Source organism: Plectropomus leopardus, chromosome 22 (genome assembly GCF_008729295.1).
Source record: "Plectropomus leopardus isolate mb chromosome 22, YSFRI_Pleo_2.0, whole genome shotgun sequence".
In the NCBI taxonomy this organism is placed as follows: Eukaryota; Metazoa; Chordata; class Actinopteri; order Perciformes; family Serranidae; genus Plectropomus; species Plectropomus leopardus.
The window spans coordinates 11,801,271-11,815,831 of record NC_056484.1 but is presented as its reverse complement, the minus strand read 5'-3'; the positions used below and the strand labels follow the sequence as shown (position 1 = coordinate 11,815,831).

General features: G+C 42.8%; 1 protein-coding gene across 1 annotated transcript in view; it reads left to right on the top strand.

Moving 5' to 3' along the window:
• Positions 1 to 13,927, top strand: part of lrig3 (leucine-rich repeats and immunoglobulin-like domains 3) — a 28,771-nt gene extending 14,844 nt beyond the window's left edge. Inside the window, exons 4-19 of the mRNA XM_042511542.1 lie at positions 1,348 to 1,482; positions 1,612 to 1,755; positions 2,961 to 3,104; positions 3,218 to 3,361; positions 4,183 to 4,326; positions 7,440 to 7,520; positions 7,635 to 7,706; positions 8,215 to 8,286; positions 9,821 to 9,984; positions 10,303 to 10,638; positions 11,152 to 11,433; positions 11,529 to 12,005; positions 12,104 to 12,262; positions 12,349 to 12,489; positions 13,101 to 13,355; positions 13,435 to 13,927. Coding sequence (XP_042367476.1) covers positions 1,348 to 1,482; positions 1,612 to 1,755; positions 2,961 to 3,104; positions 3,218 to 3,361; positions 4,183 to 4,326; positions 7,440 to 7,520; positions 7,635 to 7,706; positions 8,215 to 8,286; positions 9,821 to 9,984; positions 10,303 to 10,638; positions 11,152 to 11,433; positions 11,529 to 12,005; positions 12,104 to 12,262; positions 12,349 to 12,489; positions 13,101 to 13,355; positions 13,435 to 13,679 — 2,995 coding nt within the window. The 3' untranslated portion in view covers positions 13,680 to 13,927. The remainder of the gene's footprint in view (positions 1 to 1,347; positions 1,483 to 1,611; positions 1,756 to 2,960; positions 3,105 to 3,217; positions 3,362 to 4,182; positions 4,327 to 7,439; positions 7,521 to 7,634; positions 7,707 to 8,214; positions 8,287 to 9,820; positions 9,985 to 10,302; positions 10,639 to 11,151; positions 11,434 to 11,528; positions 12,006 to 12,103; positions 12,263 to 12,348; positions 12,490 to 13,100; positions 13,356 to 13,434) is intronic.
• The last annotated feature ends 634 nt before the right edge of the window (positions 13,928 to 14,561 follow it).

Genomic DNA, 14,561 nt, shown 5'->3' with positions numbered 1-14,561 from the left:
ACAGAGGGACACGCAGGACACGACGCAGAGAGACACCTTTCACAGTGTTATGATATGCTCCAGTAAACTCTAGACTTTCAAAAATGTATCCCTAACCACTTCCTTTGGTGCGTAAACCAAATGAAATGAATGTAAAAACAAAGTGTTTTACCTTAGTTTATTTTGAAAAACAAAAAGGGAAGTGTATTTTTTTAGTGCATCACTGCACCTAAGAAAATGTAAATTAAGTTGTTTCCATCCCAGAATGTCGAGAACAGACGCAGCAGGATAATTGCACGTCAAATTTACATGTACGCATCCACTGTCAAAGCTGCGGTATTTGATGAGTTTGGATGAGAACATGCTGGAATAGACATGCAAAACTTTTTTACACTACTGGCATTTGAAGCATAGTGTAAATATGTATCCCTCTCATGTAAAAAAGTTAAAATACGAACATAACGGTTGTGGCGGTTGATTGTCATACCCTGCAGTTGGCTTGTCAGTAGTGCAGTGTTACAATATTGCATTTATCTAGCTCTAGTTTCAGCTCTATTCATGACAGCTGCCACTCTGGTGAAGCCGCCTGTGCTGTGGGTCAGTTGACTGACAGCTTCCAACAATTAAATATTAACAACACCGCATCCCAAATTAAACCTACATTAGGAAACTATCCTCAGTGCTTTTTCGAAGGTTGCTGGAAAAGTGAATCAGAAAAACTAACAGCTCTCTGGTCAGCAAGGTGTAGCTGGAGGGGGGACTGTAACCATCGCAATGAATGCTGAAAACGAGGTCTGTAGTCTGGTACATTGGAGGGAATTCCTGCCTCCCCCCTTCACTCTCTCTCTACTGCAGAGTCTCATACACAAAGAGGGCACTGTACAGGCTCTGTTTATAACTAAGCAGTCCCTGCACTGCAATTTAGGAGGCGTGCAGCTCAGGAAATTGCTGGCCTCTGCCGAGGCATGCTTTCACTGAGGGAATGGTATTCATCAGCCAAGTAATTGGCAGGTTACTTTTTTAAATACCTTGTTGGTAATTACCTTATAAACAAAATCACACATCACTAAACCGAAAGGTTGTTTGGACTTGGTGTGAAGAGCAGCGACATTGATCATACTGAGCAATTTGTTGGCATCCTTCAAATATGCATGCAGCATCAGCAAAAAAAAAAAAAAAAGACAGTTTTCACGTTGGGTGGTAAGTTATGGCTTTACAAGCACGTGAGAGTTTGTCATTTTTTAATACCGCAGGCTAATTGCGGGATGTGACTGTTTGCATATCTGGAAACATGAAACTGCTGTGCACCACCAGTCAAATACACAGTATTTTTGTCATTTATTGGAGCGATGGTGTCTGTATTTTCAGAGCAAACAACAGGATCACCAGGATCTCTGTGGAGCAGCTCAGGCCCTTCCTCGCTCTGGAAACACTCGACCTCAGCAACAACAACATCGTGGAAATAAAGGCCAGCTCCTTCCCCGCGCTGCCGCTCAAGAACCTGTGAGTGTCACCAGTTCTGTTGGTGTCCAAAGTGATTTATTCCTGAAGAGTACGCAAGGACCAAACCCCATGTTTCTGTTGTAGTAGCTTAGTTTTGATGTCTCATTTCATTTAATATTTCGCTCTCAGGTTCCTCAACAACAACCGAATCTCAACACTTGAGACGGGCTGCTTCACCAACCTGTCCAGCAGTCTGCAGGTTCTTCGGCTCAACCGCAACCGCCTTTCCACCATCCCGGCTAAGATCTTCCAGCTGCCCAACCTCCAGCATCTGTAAGCTTTGTTATTTTTGATTTATTACAGAAATGTCTTTATCATGATGTGTCTCATATAAACATAGCAGACATTCCAGACACAGAATAACTCTTTCTCAAACTGTTTCTGACCTTTGCCCCGACTACACACACTAGCAGGGTGCGTAGACCATGCATCAGGTGCTTTAAGTATGTTAACTTTGGCACTCAGAAATATAAGTACTGGAATACAGAAATCAAACATGTTTAACTTGGTCCTTGAAAAAATATGAAATAAGTTGAGAGGAGAACAAAATTAAATTATTTAATTGTTTTGAAACATTTTAGGGGGAAAAAAAAGCAGGAAGCTCTGAACATCTATGCTTGCAATTATTTTTTTTTATTCCGACTGAGCAGTTTGAGCTAAGTGCACCAACACTTTGGTAAATCCCAGTAAATAATCAGCGCCAGAATGTTTCGCTAGCCTGCAAAACACTCCAGAGCATCAGCCGTCAGTGCGAGTTTTGAGCCGTGATTTGGCAGTAAGTAAGTAATGTATAATAGAGTTTTGGATTTGTGGATTTAGTTGGTCACAACTGTAGATGTTAGCAGCTAGCTCCACTTGTTAGCCGCTAAAACAGCAGAGCAGACAGCTGCCAGACTTCACATCTGTTGATCCCCACAGGACTCCACTCAGATCTGGACTGTTTAGAGAAGGTTTATAGTTTGATTGCTGTTTGACTGGCAGGTAGGAGGCTCGGTTATCTGTGAGTGTATCTTTGCTTTAAGTAAACAGTCTGAAGTCTGCTCACTAACTTATTAACAGTGAGATCGATGGTTGTGGAGAGACGAGTTTCATTCTTCAAAATAAAACAGAATTTGCTTCTCTGTACAAATCTTGCACTAGGTTTGAGGCCTTTCTCTTGCAAAGTTGAGGACATACTTTTAATTTGTTTGTCTTGTGCAGAGTAAACAAAAAATTAAAGGGCATTTGTTTATACTGAACAATTTACAAACTGTGCAGGATGTCTCTCTCTTCCATGGCACTGCTGTTTCTGATTGGCTGACAGTTAAACTCCCTAATAGTCTACCTCGCACTGTGTATCTGTATTCCAGTAAATCATTGTGAAGATCTTATCTGCTGTTATATTGGCAAGGTGTTTGTGCATTTTAGGAGCAGCTTCTGTCACGTCGCAGATTTTTCTTGCTTGTGCTCTGACCCTTACTGCTCTCTGTGCGTTTCAGGGAGCTAAGCAGGAACCGGGTTCGCAGGGTGGAGGGTCTGACGTTCCACGGTTTGCACGCTCTCCGCTCCTTGAAGATGCAGAGAAACGGCCTCAGCCGCCTGATGGACGGGGCCTTCTGGGGCCTCAGCAACATGGAAGTCCTGTAAGCAAATTGACTAAAAATGTGCAGCAGGTTCAGTTCTTTGTACATGATTTAGTACAAAGTCTCATTATTTGTGTGTTTGTGTGTGTGTGTGTGTGTGTGTGGGCCTGCAGGCAGCTGGACTACAACAACCTGACGGAGGTGAGTAAGGGCTGGCTGTACGGCCTGCTGACTCTGCAGCAGCTCCACCTCGGCCACAACGCCATCAGCAGGATCCGACCTGACGCCTGGGAGTTCTGCCAGAAACTCAGCGAGCTGTGAGTCCACCTTTTTTTATTTTTTCTTCCCTCCCTTTTTCCCCTCCCTCTGCACCCTCTTTCTCTTTTCTCCCCTCCCTCTCGTTATTCCCTCCTCACTTTCCATTCACATTCTGAACTCCTAACACTTCTCTGTGTCGCCCTCTCCTCCCCTCTGGCACTCGCGCCTGCCCTTCCTCACACTCCAGTTCCTCCTGTCGCCAATTCACACACACACAGACACACAGAGACAAAGCAGCGTCTCTTATGCTCTGCCAGTGAGTGCCACCATTAAAGCACTGCCAACATATTACACACCCCTTTGCCTCTTCTCTTTTCTGCTGCCACTCGAGCCACAACATCGGCCTCCGGAAGTCCCACTCGTTTTTCCCATTGGAAATTCCATTATTAGTTGCCGTTTTTTCCTTGTCAAACACGACCTTAACCACAAACTTAAAAGAGATTGCCCCGCCATCAACACACATTCCTGGAAGCAGATTGAATTTCCTTTATTGTGGCTGTTGTTTACAGCAGTGGTCAGTTCAGTGTTTGCAGCGTCTGGAGTGTTTTTTCACAGATAGGTTGTTGTTCTTTTCCCCATTTCGGCCGCTCTTATCACATGAAGCTGAACGTAAACATGCCGCCTGTCGGCTGGGAGCGTGCCAAAGCTATCTGATTTGTTCTCATCTGAGTTTACTTAAAAACGGGCTTCTTTGAAGTTTTGCTTGGTTGTAAAATTCGATCCGTAAAAAAACAAAAGTTATCATAAAATAAAATATTGTCTTTGATTGTTGGTAATGCAGTTATTGACTATTCTCATGTTTTTGTTGTCTGTCCTACAGAAACCTCTCGTCCAACCATCTGTCCAGACTGGAGGAATCCAGCTTCGTAGGCCTCAGCCTGCTGGATGAGCTCCACATCGGAAACAACCGCGTGAGCTTCATTGCAGACGGAGCTTTTCGTGGCCTCTCCAACCTGAAGATGCTGTGAGTTGAATTCTAACGTTTTATGCTCAACACCATAGGAAGGTTTTTTCCCTCTTCATTTGTGAATCTGATCTGTTGGGTCCAATCAGTAGGAGATCAAACATACAGAATGTAGTCACAGCTTTAAATTTCCTCTTAAACCTCCAGAAAACAAATTATATTGATTAATATTAATGAGCTTTAGAGTCGCTGTTAGGCTGATAATTATTTAAACTCTTTTGCAGATCTAGGCCCAGCAGTTAGTTTGCTGCTTCTGTGCTGAGCTAATCCTCTCCATAGACTGTATGTAATAATGGACACAGCCACTGTTACATCACTCACTGGTTTATGGACTCCTATTTAAAAGCCCCCATTGTGGCATTTCACCATTATGGATTTTTCCACCCAGGAGTGACCGTATTTGGACAAGAGTGTAAAGCTAACCCTATCAATAGCTACTAGCCTGGTTGGCATAGCACATTTACAGCTATGGTTGACTGTTGTAATGCTAATGCTAATTTTTGGTCATGAAAAACGTCTAAAAACCATTAAAGCAATACGAACTTACTAGAAACACTGAACGTCCAACGCCTTAGAGCAGGGTTACTTAATTTGCTTTACCCGGGGGTCACTTGACACAAGGCCAGGGGCCAGTTAGTAAACAAACATTAATAATTAAAGCTTAAAAAATTAGCCCAGACCTCTGTCAGAGGGGTTGGCAGATACTCACCAGCCTTATTTATCTAAAAAAAAAAATTTTATGGACAAGCTCTACTTTGGTGCTTTTTTTATGCACTCTGGCATCTTATTTACATTTAAAGTAACAAAAAAATTCAGTGTGAATCACTGATAATCACTGCCTTAGAGTGTCTTTAAGTGCAACCAAAGATTGAACAAGATTTTATTTAGTCAACCAAAACTTTTATAACCTGAAAATAGCGACAGCTATGGAAAAAAATGTTTTTTTTACCAGGCTGTAAACAGGTTTATTTCAGCTATAATTTCAGGCGTTTTAACATTGAGGTCTACGGGGATTGACTCGCTTTTGGAGCCAGCTTCAAGTGGTCATATGAGGAACTGCAGTTTCTGGCACATTTGTGTTGGCGTCATGTTTTAGCCCGAAGGTTGCCGCTTGATCCTGTCACAAGTTTAGCTCCATAATTAATGTACAGCCACGAGAGTGCTATCAATCTTCTCATCTAACTTTTGTCAAAGAAAGCTAATAAACACTACTCCGATAATGTCAAACTAGTCCTACATACTCTGTGTGAGTCAGTATTCCAGCTAATAATAACATTAAAATTAAATACAAGTCCTTAAAAGCAGTGAGTAGTTGACATGCTGCCCTGTTGCCTGTCCCACCCTCTTTAAACCCCCCTCCACCATCAATCCTCTGCCTGAGTGGAAATATGCTGCCTGATTTGTTTTGGGTATGTGAAATAGATTACTGTGTTGAGGTCTCTCCGCACACATAAAAAAACCTCCAAGAGGCACAACCCCGACCTCAACAGCTCCCCCATCTCTCCCCTTCCTCCGCCTGACCCCCCCTCACCCACCCCCACCCCCCCCCCCTTTCCCACAGAGAGACTCCGTAACATTTCCCCTGGTTGGGAACTTTTAACTGGAACCAAATGTGAGCTGTGCTGCTGAGGTCACCGTAGGGCAGGTGTGCAGCTAGGTGGACATGGGTTGCTTCAGGGCTTCAATTCTGCCGCCCCCTCCCAAACACACACCCACGCACACAAACACCCTTCCTCAATCTCAATCAGCCATAACCAGGCATGTCGAGGAGGAAAATAACTGTTTGAAAGCATTAGAGCAGCTGAGGGATCAAAGGAGGCTATTTCTCTGGGAAAATCAGGGCTTTTAGTACTCAAATGCGGTGTGTTTAGTTGTTGGGTGTATTTTTAATCTTGTGGATAGCAGGTATAATGTGTCCACATTTTTTTAGCGGTCACAGTTTGAATTTGATAGCAGAAGAAGTTTCGGTTTGGGGTCATTCCCTTAAAATAAAAAAGCTTTTGTTGTAGAGTTGCTCTGCTTTGCCCTGACGTCCAAGGATTGTTACAAAGAAACCCATTAGAGTAAAGGCAGGAGCTAATTCCTGCACCCTCAGTGGTGGGAACAAGGTTGTACCAGCTGTTTTAAGTTTAAATTTAGTACAAAAAAAATTTCAAAATAAAAAAAGCCCATTATAATGTAGCAAAGATGGTGGAGATTTACGCAACACTAGATTAAAACAGTTACTAAACAAACACGTTCTTTCATAGAAATGAGTTTTTACTACATATTTATACATACAGTCTGTCATATGAGGCAGTTAGCTGGGCGATATGCAAAAAAAAATCAAATACCATGATATTTCTGACAAAATACCTTGATATTTATATTGCAGCAGTATTGTAGGGTTGACTATTTGTGCTTTGACAAAATGTACACACTGTATTTTCAGATAAATAATCACCATTAAAATGAATATAACAGGTGTGTAAACGCAAATAACAGAACAGCTAGAACAGTCTGAAAAAATTACATCACGATATAATGTATCGTAATAAAACAGTTTATATAATATCTTTTGAAAATGCACACACAGCCGTTCACATGATATCCCCTGACTTTGTTACAGCTTGAGTTCTGCTGGTTTTCGTGATTAGAATTTGCCAAAAGAGGCTGTTTTCTAAAAAAACAACATTCAACTCTTTTTCACAAAAGAACCCACAGAATGTGTTAACTATCTGAGATACATTATATATTTAATGGTGAAAAGAGGATCTGTAGTAACACTTTCTTTGTGGCTAACTCATACATATTTGAATTGCATGCAGAGTATATTTATCCCCTCGAATGAAGTTCAAAATGCAGCACACATGTTATACTGCAGCATTCCCTTGTAAAACGTCTTTTTCTACACAACACAGAAAAGCCATTGCAGACTTTTAAAAGTGCCGCAAAGGCCAGGAAGGAACTTCCTGTCAGGCATGGAGCCGCTTTGAATATAATTTTAAAGTCGCAAACATTTTCCCCCTCACACGAAATGTAATGCCACATAAAGTTTTATTAACATCGCAAGTGCAGTTGTTTGCTGGGTGTGGATTTTTTACAATGTGGTCTGTCTTTGTTTCTTCGGAAAGGGATCTACAAAATAATGAGATCTCCTGGACCATTGAAGACATGAATGGACCATTCTCTGCTTTGGACAAGCTGAAGAAACTGTGAGTTTGTGATCGGCGTAACACGATGTTTCGCCCTGGACTATGTGACTTTACAGAAACTCGAACAAGTAAAGTGAGGTTTGAAACTGATTAGATCTTTGTCGTTTTTCCCAGATTTCTGCAGGGGAACCAGATCCGCTCGGTGACCAAGAAGTCATTCTCTGGCCTAGATGCGCTGCAACACCTGTGAGTCGTCCTCGTGTTTCACTGATTGTTTCCAAAAGTCCGAGCTGTAAACTAAGCAGGGTGAATCACACTGAGACACAGAGGCTGTTTGTTACAGCCGTACACCCAAACTGTCTTCTCCCATTCCTCCACTTTGATGTGGAATCAAGAAAAATCTCCGCCATTAGTGTCTTTACGTGTGTGCCAGACTATATCGATCACCAAGGCAAGTGCAGGGAGTGTGTGTGAGTGTGTGTGTGAGTGTACAACAGCTGCATTTGATTCTAATTAGAGTTTTTTCCCAGCCGTTGCCAGAGCTCAAAGCAGCCCAGAGTTGGGCCTCTCTTGATTAACACAGCAAACTGCTGCCCAAAATTTTATTGTTCTGGAGCCCAGACCTTTTTTTTTCCAATTCGATTGAAGTTTTTTGTAGCCTTGACTCTGTACGGCTGATGCTGGCAGAAAAAGCTGCCGTCTTTCCGTGAGGATCTTACCAGTACTAATTCCTTTTTCTCTTTTCTCTCCACAGAGATTTGAGCAACAACGCCATCATGTCCATCCAGGCGAATGCCTTCTCTCAGATGAAGAACATGCAGGAGCTGTAAGTATGACCATGTTTCAGGACAGCCTCAGTTAGTGTTTCAGTGTTGATGTGGGACAGAGCACCAGGTGAAACTCATTATGGTCTGCTGGGAAAGTCAGCAGCAAACAGCGCTTGCCTCAGTGTTAATAAGGGGTTCACAGGTTACGTTTTCTCCTTCCACTAAAGGATAGTCTCTAGTAAAAAACTATGCAAAAAAAGGTTTAAAGTTTTGCAAAATTATTGCGACTTAATGGATTGTTTGTTAGACAAATTTCTCACATAATTCAATTAGTGGTCTGTTAAGTACTCCCATCAGTAAGCAAAGCAACATTAAATGAACAGTATTTAAGTTTCTGCTGCTGTGATCCTCAATCAAAACAGTTTCTCCCAATGAGGATTTCCTCCATGATTATTTTTTAAGGAGGTTTTTGTGAGGAACTAAAAGTGATTTAAAGTGGTAAAAACAAAGAATTAAGCTGTGTCATGTTAAAAAAAGGGGATTCTTCACTGCTGTTTGTTTCTGTAACATTTGTTTCTCTGATAACTTACACGAATATAATGTAAGATTTAAGGGGATTTAGTGGACTCTTCTCCTGTTTAAAATTCCTTCAGTGTTTATCGTGAAAACAGATAAAAACACTGAATGGCCTGTCTACCTGTTAATGTGTGCACCCCCTTTTTTTATCCCGACATTCAGGAGGTTTTCTCTGGGAGCTATATTATGTGCCGTTCTCTTCCTCTCCAAAGAAACTTAACTGGTGATTTAAACCAGTCAAAACATTGAATATAATAGTTTTCACATTAAAAATCAGTGTTTCGCCCATGCTATTTGGCTAATCTCGGTGGGTCTGTTAGTGCTTTTTTCTCTGATAACTTAAGATCCAGACGTTTAGGATGTTTTTACTGGGAGCAGAATCATCCACAGAGGTCTCTAACTCTCCAAAACCAACCAACCCTGGTGAATAAAACCAGTAAAAACACAGAGTAAAGCAGTTTAACATTAAAATTCAGTGTTTCTCAAAGGCTGTTTGGCACAGCAGGGACTGGAGCAAAGCTTTCGCTGACATTTGCTCAGTTTGTTTCTCTGATAACTTAAGATCCAGACATCTGATGACTGAAATCTTTCATCCAGTCGAAACATGTAGTTAAGAACTGTATCATACAAATGTGACTAGAAACTGGATAAAAAGTTAATTTATGATAGTTTTTTGCAGACAGCGAAGAAGATATGACATGACTGATAGGCGAATGCAATCAAATGACATGGATCATGTCCTTGATTTAAAATTACAGTTTCCTATTGACTTAAACATTGAAAAAAATATGACATTGGTGTATTTGGTTTAAGATATTTTGATGCGGCAAAGTTGCATATTATATCTTTAAAAGGTAGGACGATAAAGACTTTATTTTGTAACGATCAAACCTTCCACTAACATTGGAGTTTTAGCTTAATAAACTACTCAAGACCTAAATTTGCTTAAATCAACCATATAAAGTTATATTATTGCCTTGTGGATGAAGTTCTTGTGGTATCTTCTCCTCCTGGCAGCCGCCTGAACACCTCCAGCCTGCTGTGCGACTGCCAGCTGAAGTGGCTTCCCGTCTGGGTGGCAGAACAAACCTTCCTGCCCTGCGTCAATGCCAGCTGCGCCCACCCGCAGATGCTGAAGGGAAGGAGCGTGTTCGCCGTCAGCCAGGAGGAGTTTGTGTGTGGTAAGTGATGCATTCGCTTGGTAAAACACCCTCAGACACACGCACACACACAGGTTTTCCATTTACGAGCTGACAGAGATTGTTCAGTATTTTCCTCCCCGACTTCTTAACAAGCTAATGAGTCTCATGAAGAGAACATTATGGAAATGTACTAAGTTTTCAGCTTTCTGGCTACTGTCAATTCTTAGTTTTTCCCCTTTGAGAACAAAATGCCAAAAAAAAATGCACCAAATATCTATAAATAGTCAATTCCAAGACTGAACACAAAGAAACTTTAATACAAAAATTTTAAATTCTCCTTTTTCATTTTCTTCCCAGATGACTTTCCAAAGCCTCAGATCACCGTGCAGCCTGAGACCCAGTCGGCCCTCAAGGGCACCAACGTGACGTTTGTCTGCTCGGCGGCCAGCTCCAGCGACTCGCCCATGACCTTCGCCTGGAAGAAAGACAATGAGGTCCTCAACGACGCAGAGATCCACAACCAGGCCCACTTGCGGGTGCAGGGAGGTGCGGGAGGCGAGACGGAGGTGACAGAGTATACAACCACCCTGCAGCTGCGTAATGTGGAGTTCTCCAGCGAAGGAAAGTACCAATGTGTCATCTCCAACCACTTTGGCTCATCCTACTCCACCAAGGCCAGACTCACTGTTAACAGTAAGTTTGGGATGGGAAAAAACACATTTTTTCTTCAAACTTTATTTATTGTTTTTTTTAGTCAATATACACACAAACATTCGAACTCATATATACCACCCACCCTGGAAACAACTAAATAAATATGTCAAGAAAAATAGTTAAAATAAATAAATGAAATTAATGAATTAATTAAATGAAACAGAATACAAAGTATTAAAAAATAAATAAAAGTATATGATAAATTACATGAAAACAAAGAACCACAAAACCACAAATTCGAATCACAAAATGAAAGGAGGGACGAGATTTGCTGTAGCATTTATGAAGAAGACAGTGAAAGCGAATTCTATAAAGAGGGACCAGTTGTCTCTAAATTTCTGGCGGGAATTACTTCTATTGTATGTGGGGTTTTTTTTAAATGGTATAAAAGATAACACGTCTTTCAGGCCAACAGTTTGGCATTGGCTCAAACTATAAGGCCCGGAAAATGTCTGTCAAAGTCTAATTAAATGTCTTTTTTCTCATTTCCAGTGCTCCCTTCCTTCACCAAGATGCCAATGGACCTGAGTATCCGTGCTGGAGCAACAGCGCGGCTGGAATGTGCCGCTGTTGGTCACCCTTCTCCTCAGATTGCCTGGCAGAAAGACGGTGGCACTGACTTCCCTGCTGCCCGGGAACGGCGTATGCACGTCATGCCGGAGGACGATGTGTTTTTCATTGTGGACGTCAAGACCGAGGACATTGGTGTTTATAGCTGCACAGCTCAGAACACAGCTGGAGCTATTTCTGCGAATGCTACGCTGACTGTTCTAGGTGAGAAATAGCGGAAACAGATCAACTAGACATCAATGAATCATTCGAGTATTGTATCACACCGACTTATTTTACGTCTTTGGTTTGTCTTTCAGAAACACCGTCCTTCCTGCGGCCCCTCATGGATCGCACTGTGGCCAAGGGCGAAACCGCTGTCCTCCAGTGCATTGCTGGCGGCAGCCCTCCCCCGAGGCTAAACTGGACCAAAGACGACAGCCCGCTGATAGTTACTGAGCGCCACTTCTTCGCAGCTGCCAACCAGCTCCTCATCATCGTTGATGCTGCAGAGGCTGACGCTGGGAAGTACACTTGCGAGATGTCCAACGCGCTAGGCACGGAGAGGGGTAACGTGCGGCTGGCGGTCATACCAAATCCCAACTGCGACTCCGGAGTGCAGGGCGGCGTGGGAATCGGCATCGTGGGCGGGGCAGGATCAGACGACGATGGGTGGACCACAGTGGGGATCGTCATCATAGCTGTGGTGTGCTGTGTGGTGGGGACGTCACTGGTTTGGGTGGTCATCATCTACCACACACGGCGGCGCAATGAGGACTGCAGCGTCACTAACACAGGTGCGTTCAAAAGGTTCCCTGAATCATGCAAGTGTCACTCAATCTGTTAACAGGAGCAAAGAAAATGTATGACATAACTTTACGTCTTTGTGCTGCAGACGAGACCAACCTGCCTGCCGACATCCCCAGCTACCTGTCCTCCCAGGGCACGCTCGCTGACCGACAGGACGGCTACATCCCGTCAGAGAGCGGCAGCAGCCATCAGTACATGGCGTCATCAATTAGCGGCTTCTACCTGCAACCGAAAGACATGAACGGTAAAACGCACGGCCCTTTCTTTATCCTAAAATCCCTCTGCAGCACTACATTTCTCTTACATGACACTGTTCCTTCACCCGCACAGGTTTTTGTCAGCTGGATACAGGAAGTGAAGCAGACATGGAGGCAGCCATCGATCCTCTCCTCTGCCACTACCAAGGTCCAATCAGCTCGCTGCTTCGCCGAGACAACATGTACTCCGCTGACCCGTCCGAAGTCTTCACAGGTATGTACACATTTTCCATCAAATAGAAAATGTTCTCTTGATTATCCCGAAACAACAGTGTTACGGCTGATTTATAGTTGCACGTAGACTTTGAGCTGCAGCTTACGCCATCGAGAGCATTTATATTTGAGTGATGGTTCATCTTTTCAAAGATCTGACCTGACAAAGATCCAAGCAGGATCACAATGTTGTGCGTTTAATACACATGGAGTAAGTGTGCAGGCGTTACCTTTTTCCTCATAAACCCTGTCACACACAAGCCTTAAAATGCTTTACAGTGGGGGCTTTATTGTCTTCACAATTCATAGTTTCTTATCTGTGAAATTAAAGTCAATTAAAGCTTCATTTCCATGAATGGGAAATGGTTTTCGTTTTACAAAAATAAACACGAGGTCTGCGTCACTGCAACATGTAGTTACATTGCTGGGGAGGTGCACGTCAGGCTACAACGCAGGTACGGCATTAACTCAAGCAGAAGTATAAAACTCGCTTTACATTGTCATTGATGCAAAAACATTTTGTCTAATACTTCCTAAAGTACACTCATTATCTCTATTATTTCTCTTTTTTTAAAGGAACTAATCATTTCCTCCTTTTTTTTTTACCTTCAGGCTGTTCCATCGACCAAAGGCCGGTCTGCATCGACTCCTACAGCGGCAGCCTGAGCAGCTCTAAAATGAGGGACTACTTCCTGTCCGAGCATTTTGACCTCTGCTCCTCTTCTGTCCTGATGCAGCTCCCCAACGCTAGTCTCCCTCACGGCCCCTCTCACCAGCAGAACGACCGCCGCTCATCCATAGAGGAAGTAGAAGCCAGTGACTACGGGAGAACTCATGAATGTCTTCCCCCCTCGAACACCTTCATGGGTAGGTTTTTAATTCAGTGAGTTTTCCAAACTTTTCTGGATTTGTCTGTACGTTGGTCTGACTTCTTCTTCTTACTCAGGAACATTTGGGAAAGCTCCCTGGAGGCCTCACAAGGACCTGTACGCAGGCTTTGGCCCGCCCTCTGTGACGCATAATGGAATAACTCTGCATGAGAATCCGTATGCCGCACCAGACGCAGATTCAGACGTCGAGGAGAACGGTCTCTCCAGGGACTCCTCATCAGAGCAGAGCAACAGCGTGTACGAACAGCCGTTTGACAGCAGCAGGACTGATCCCATCCCACAGCGCAGGACGAGCACTTAGCTGAGTGACTCTTGTTTTCACGAAGAGGATGACCAAAAAAAAAAAAAAATTTCTACCTCACTGAACGGACACTTTTGCAATAAAGGACTCCTAAAATGTGCAACGAGTGAATGTAAAGGACGATTTGATGTTCCTAGAGGAAAGTAAAAAGGAGCATATTAGCAGCTGTCCTTTAAGGACACAGCTTCAGTTAAATAATATAGATGAGTATATACATTTTTTATATAAAGTTTATTATATTTTGTAAATTGTATATAAACAGATTCCGTTATTTTTGCTTACCTTTTGTGTACGAGTATTTTGCAGCCCTGCCTATTCAGTTATTCCAGCTTTGAATGAAGCAATGTTTTGCACATATGTAAACAATAAAAAAAAACACCTTAATGTGTGCTGCTACATTCACACAAGTGCGTCAGTGAGTCTTTATCATGCAGGAGTCGGAGATTAAGACGACGTGGTGCTGGCGGTGGGTGTTAAACGCTGGCCTTCCAGAGCAGAACCACAGACCGCCAAGGACGCCTCAGGTCTGTCATCAGTCAGCCCCCCCACCAAGAGAGAGAGAGACGGAGACTGAGAGGATGTTTAACTGTTTGTTATCACAATCTGGTTCCACGGAGAGTTCTGCAATAATCACAATTTATAGTTTATAGACAGCAGAATCATGTGGTACAAATTTACTGTTGTCCAAACTAATGATGCAGAGCTAGCTGAAGGCTTTCATCTCAGGTTATTTAAATAAATACCAGAAAATATCCCAAAAAACATCCAGACAACAGTATCAACCATATGACCTCACACTGCGCTGCTGTTACTAATACTCATACCACTTATACTACTCTTTCTACTTTTACTACTACCTCTACCACTACTGGCTGACTTCCA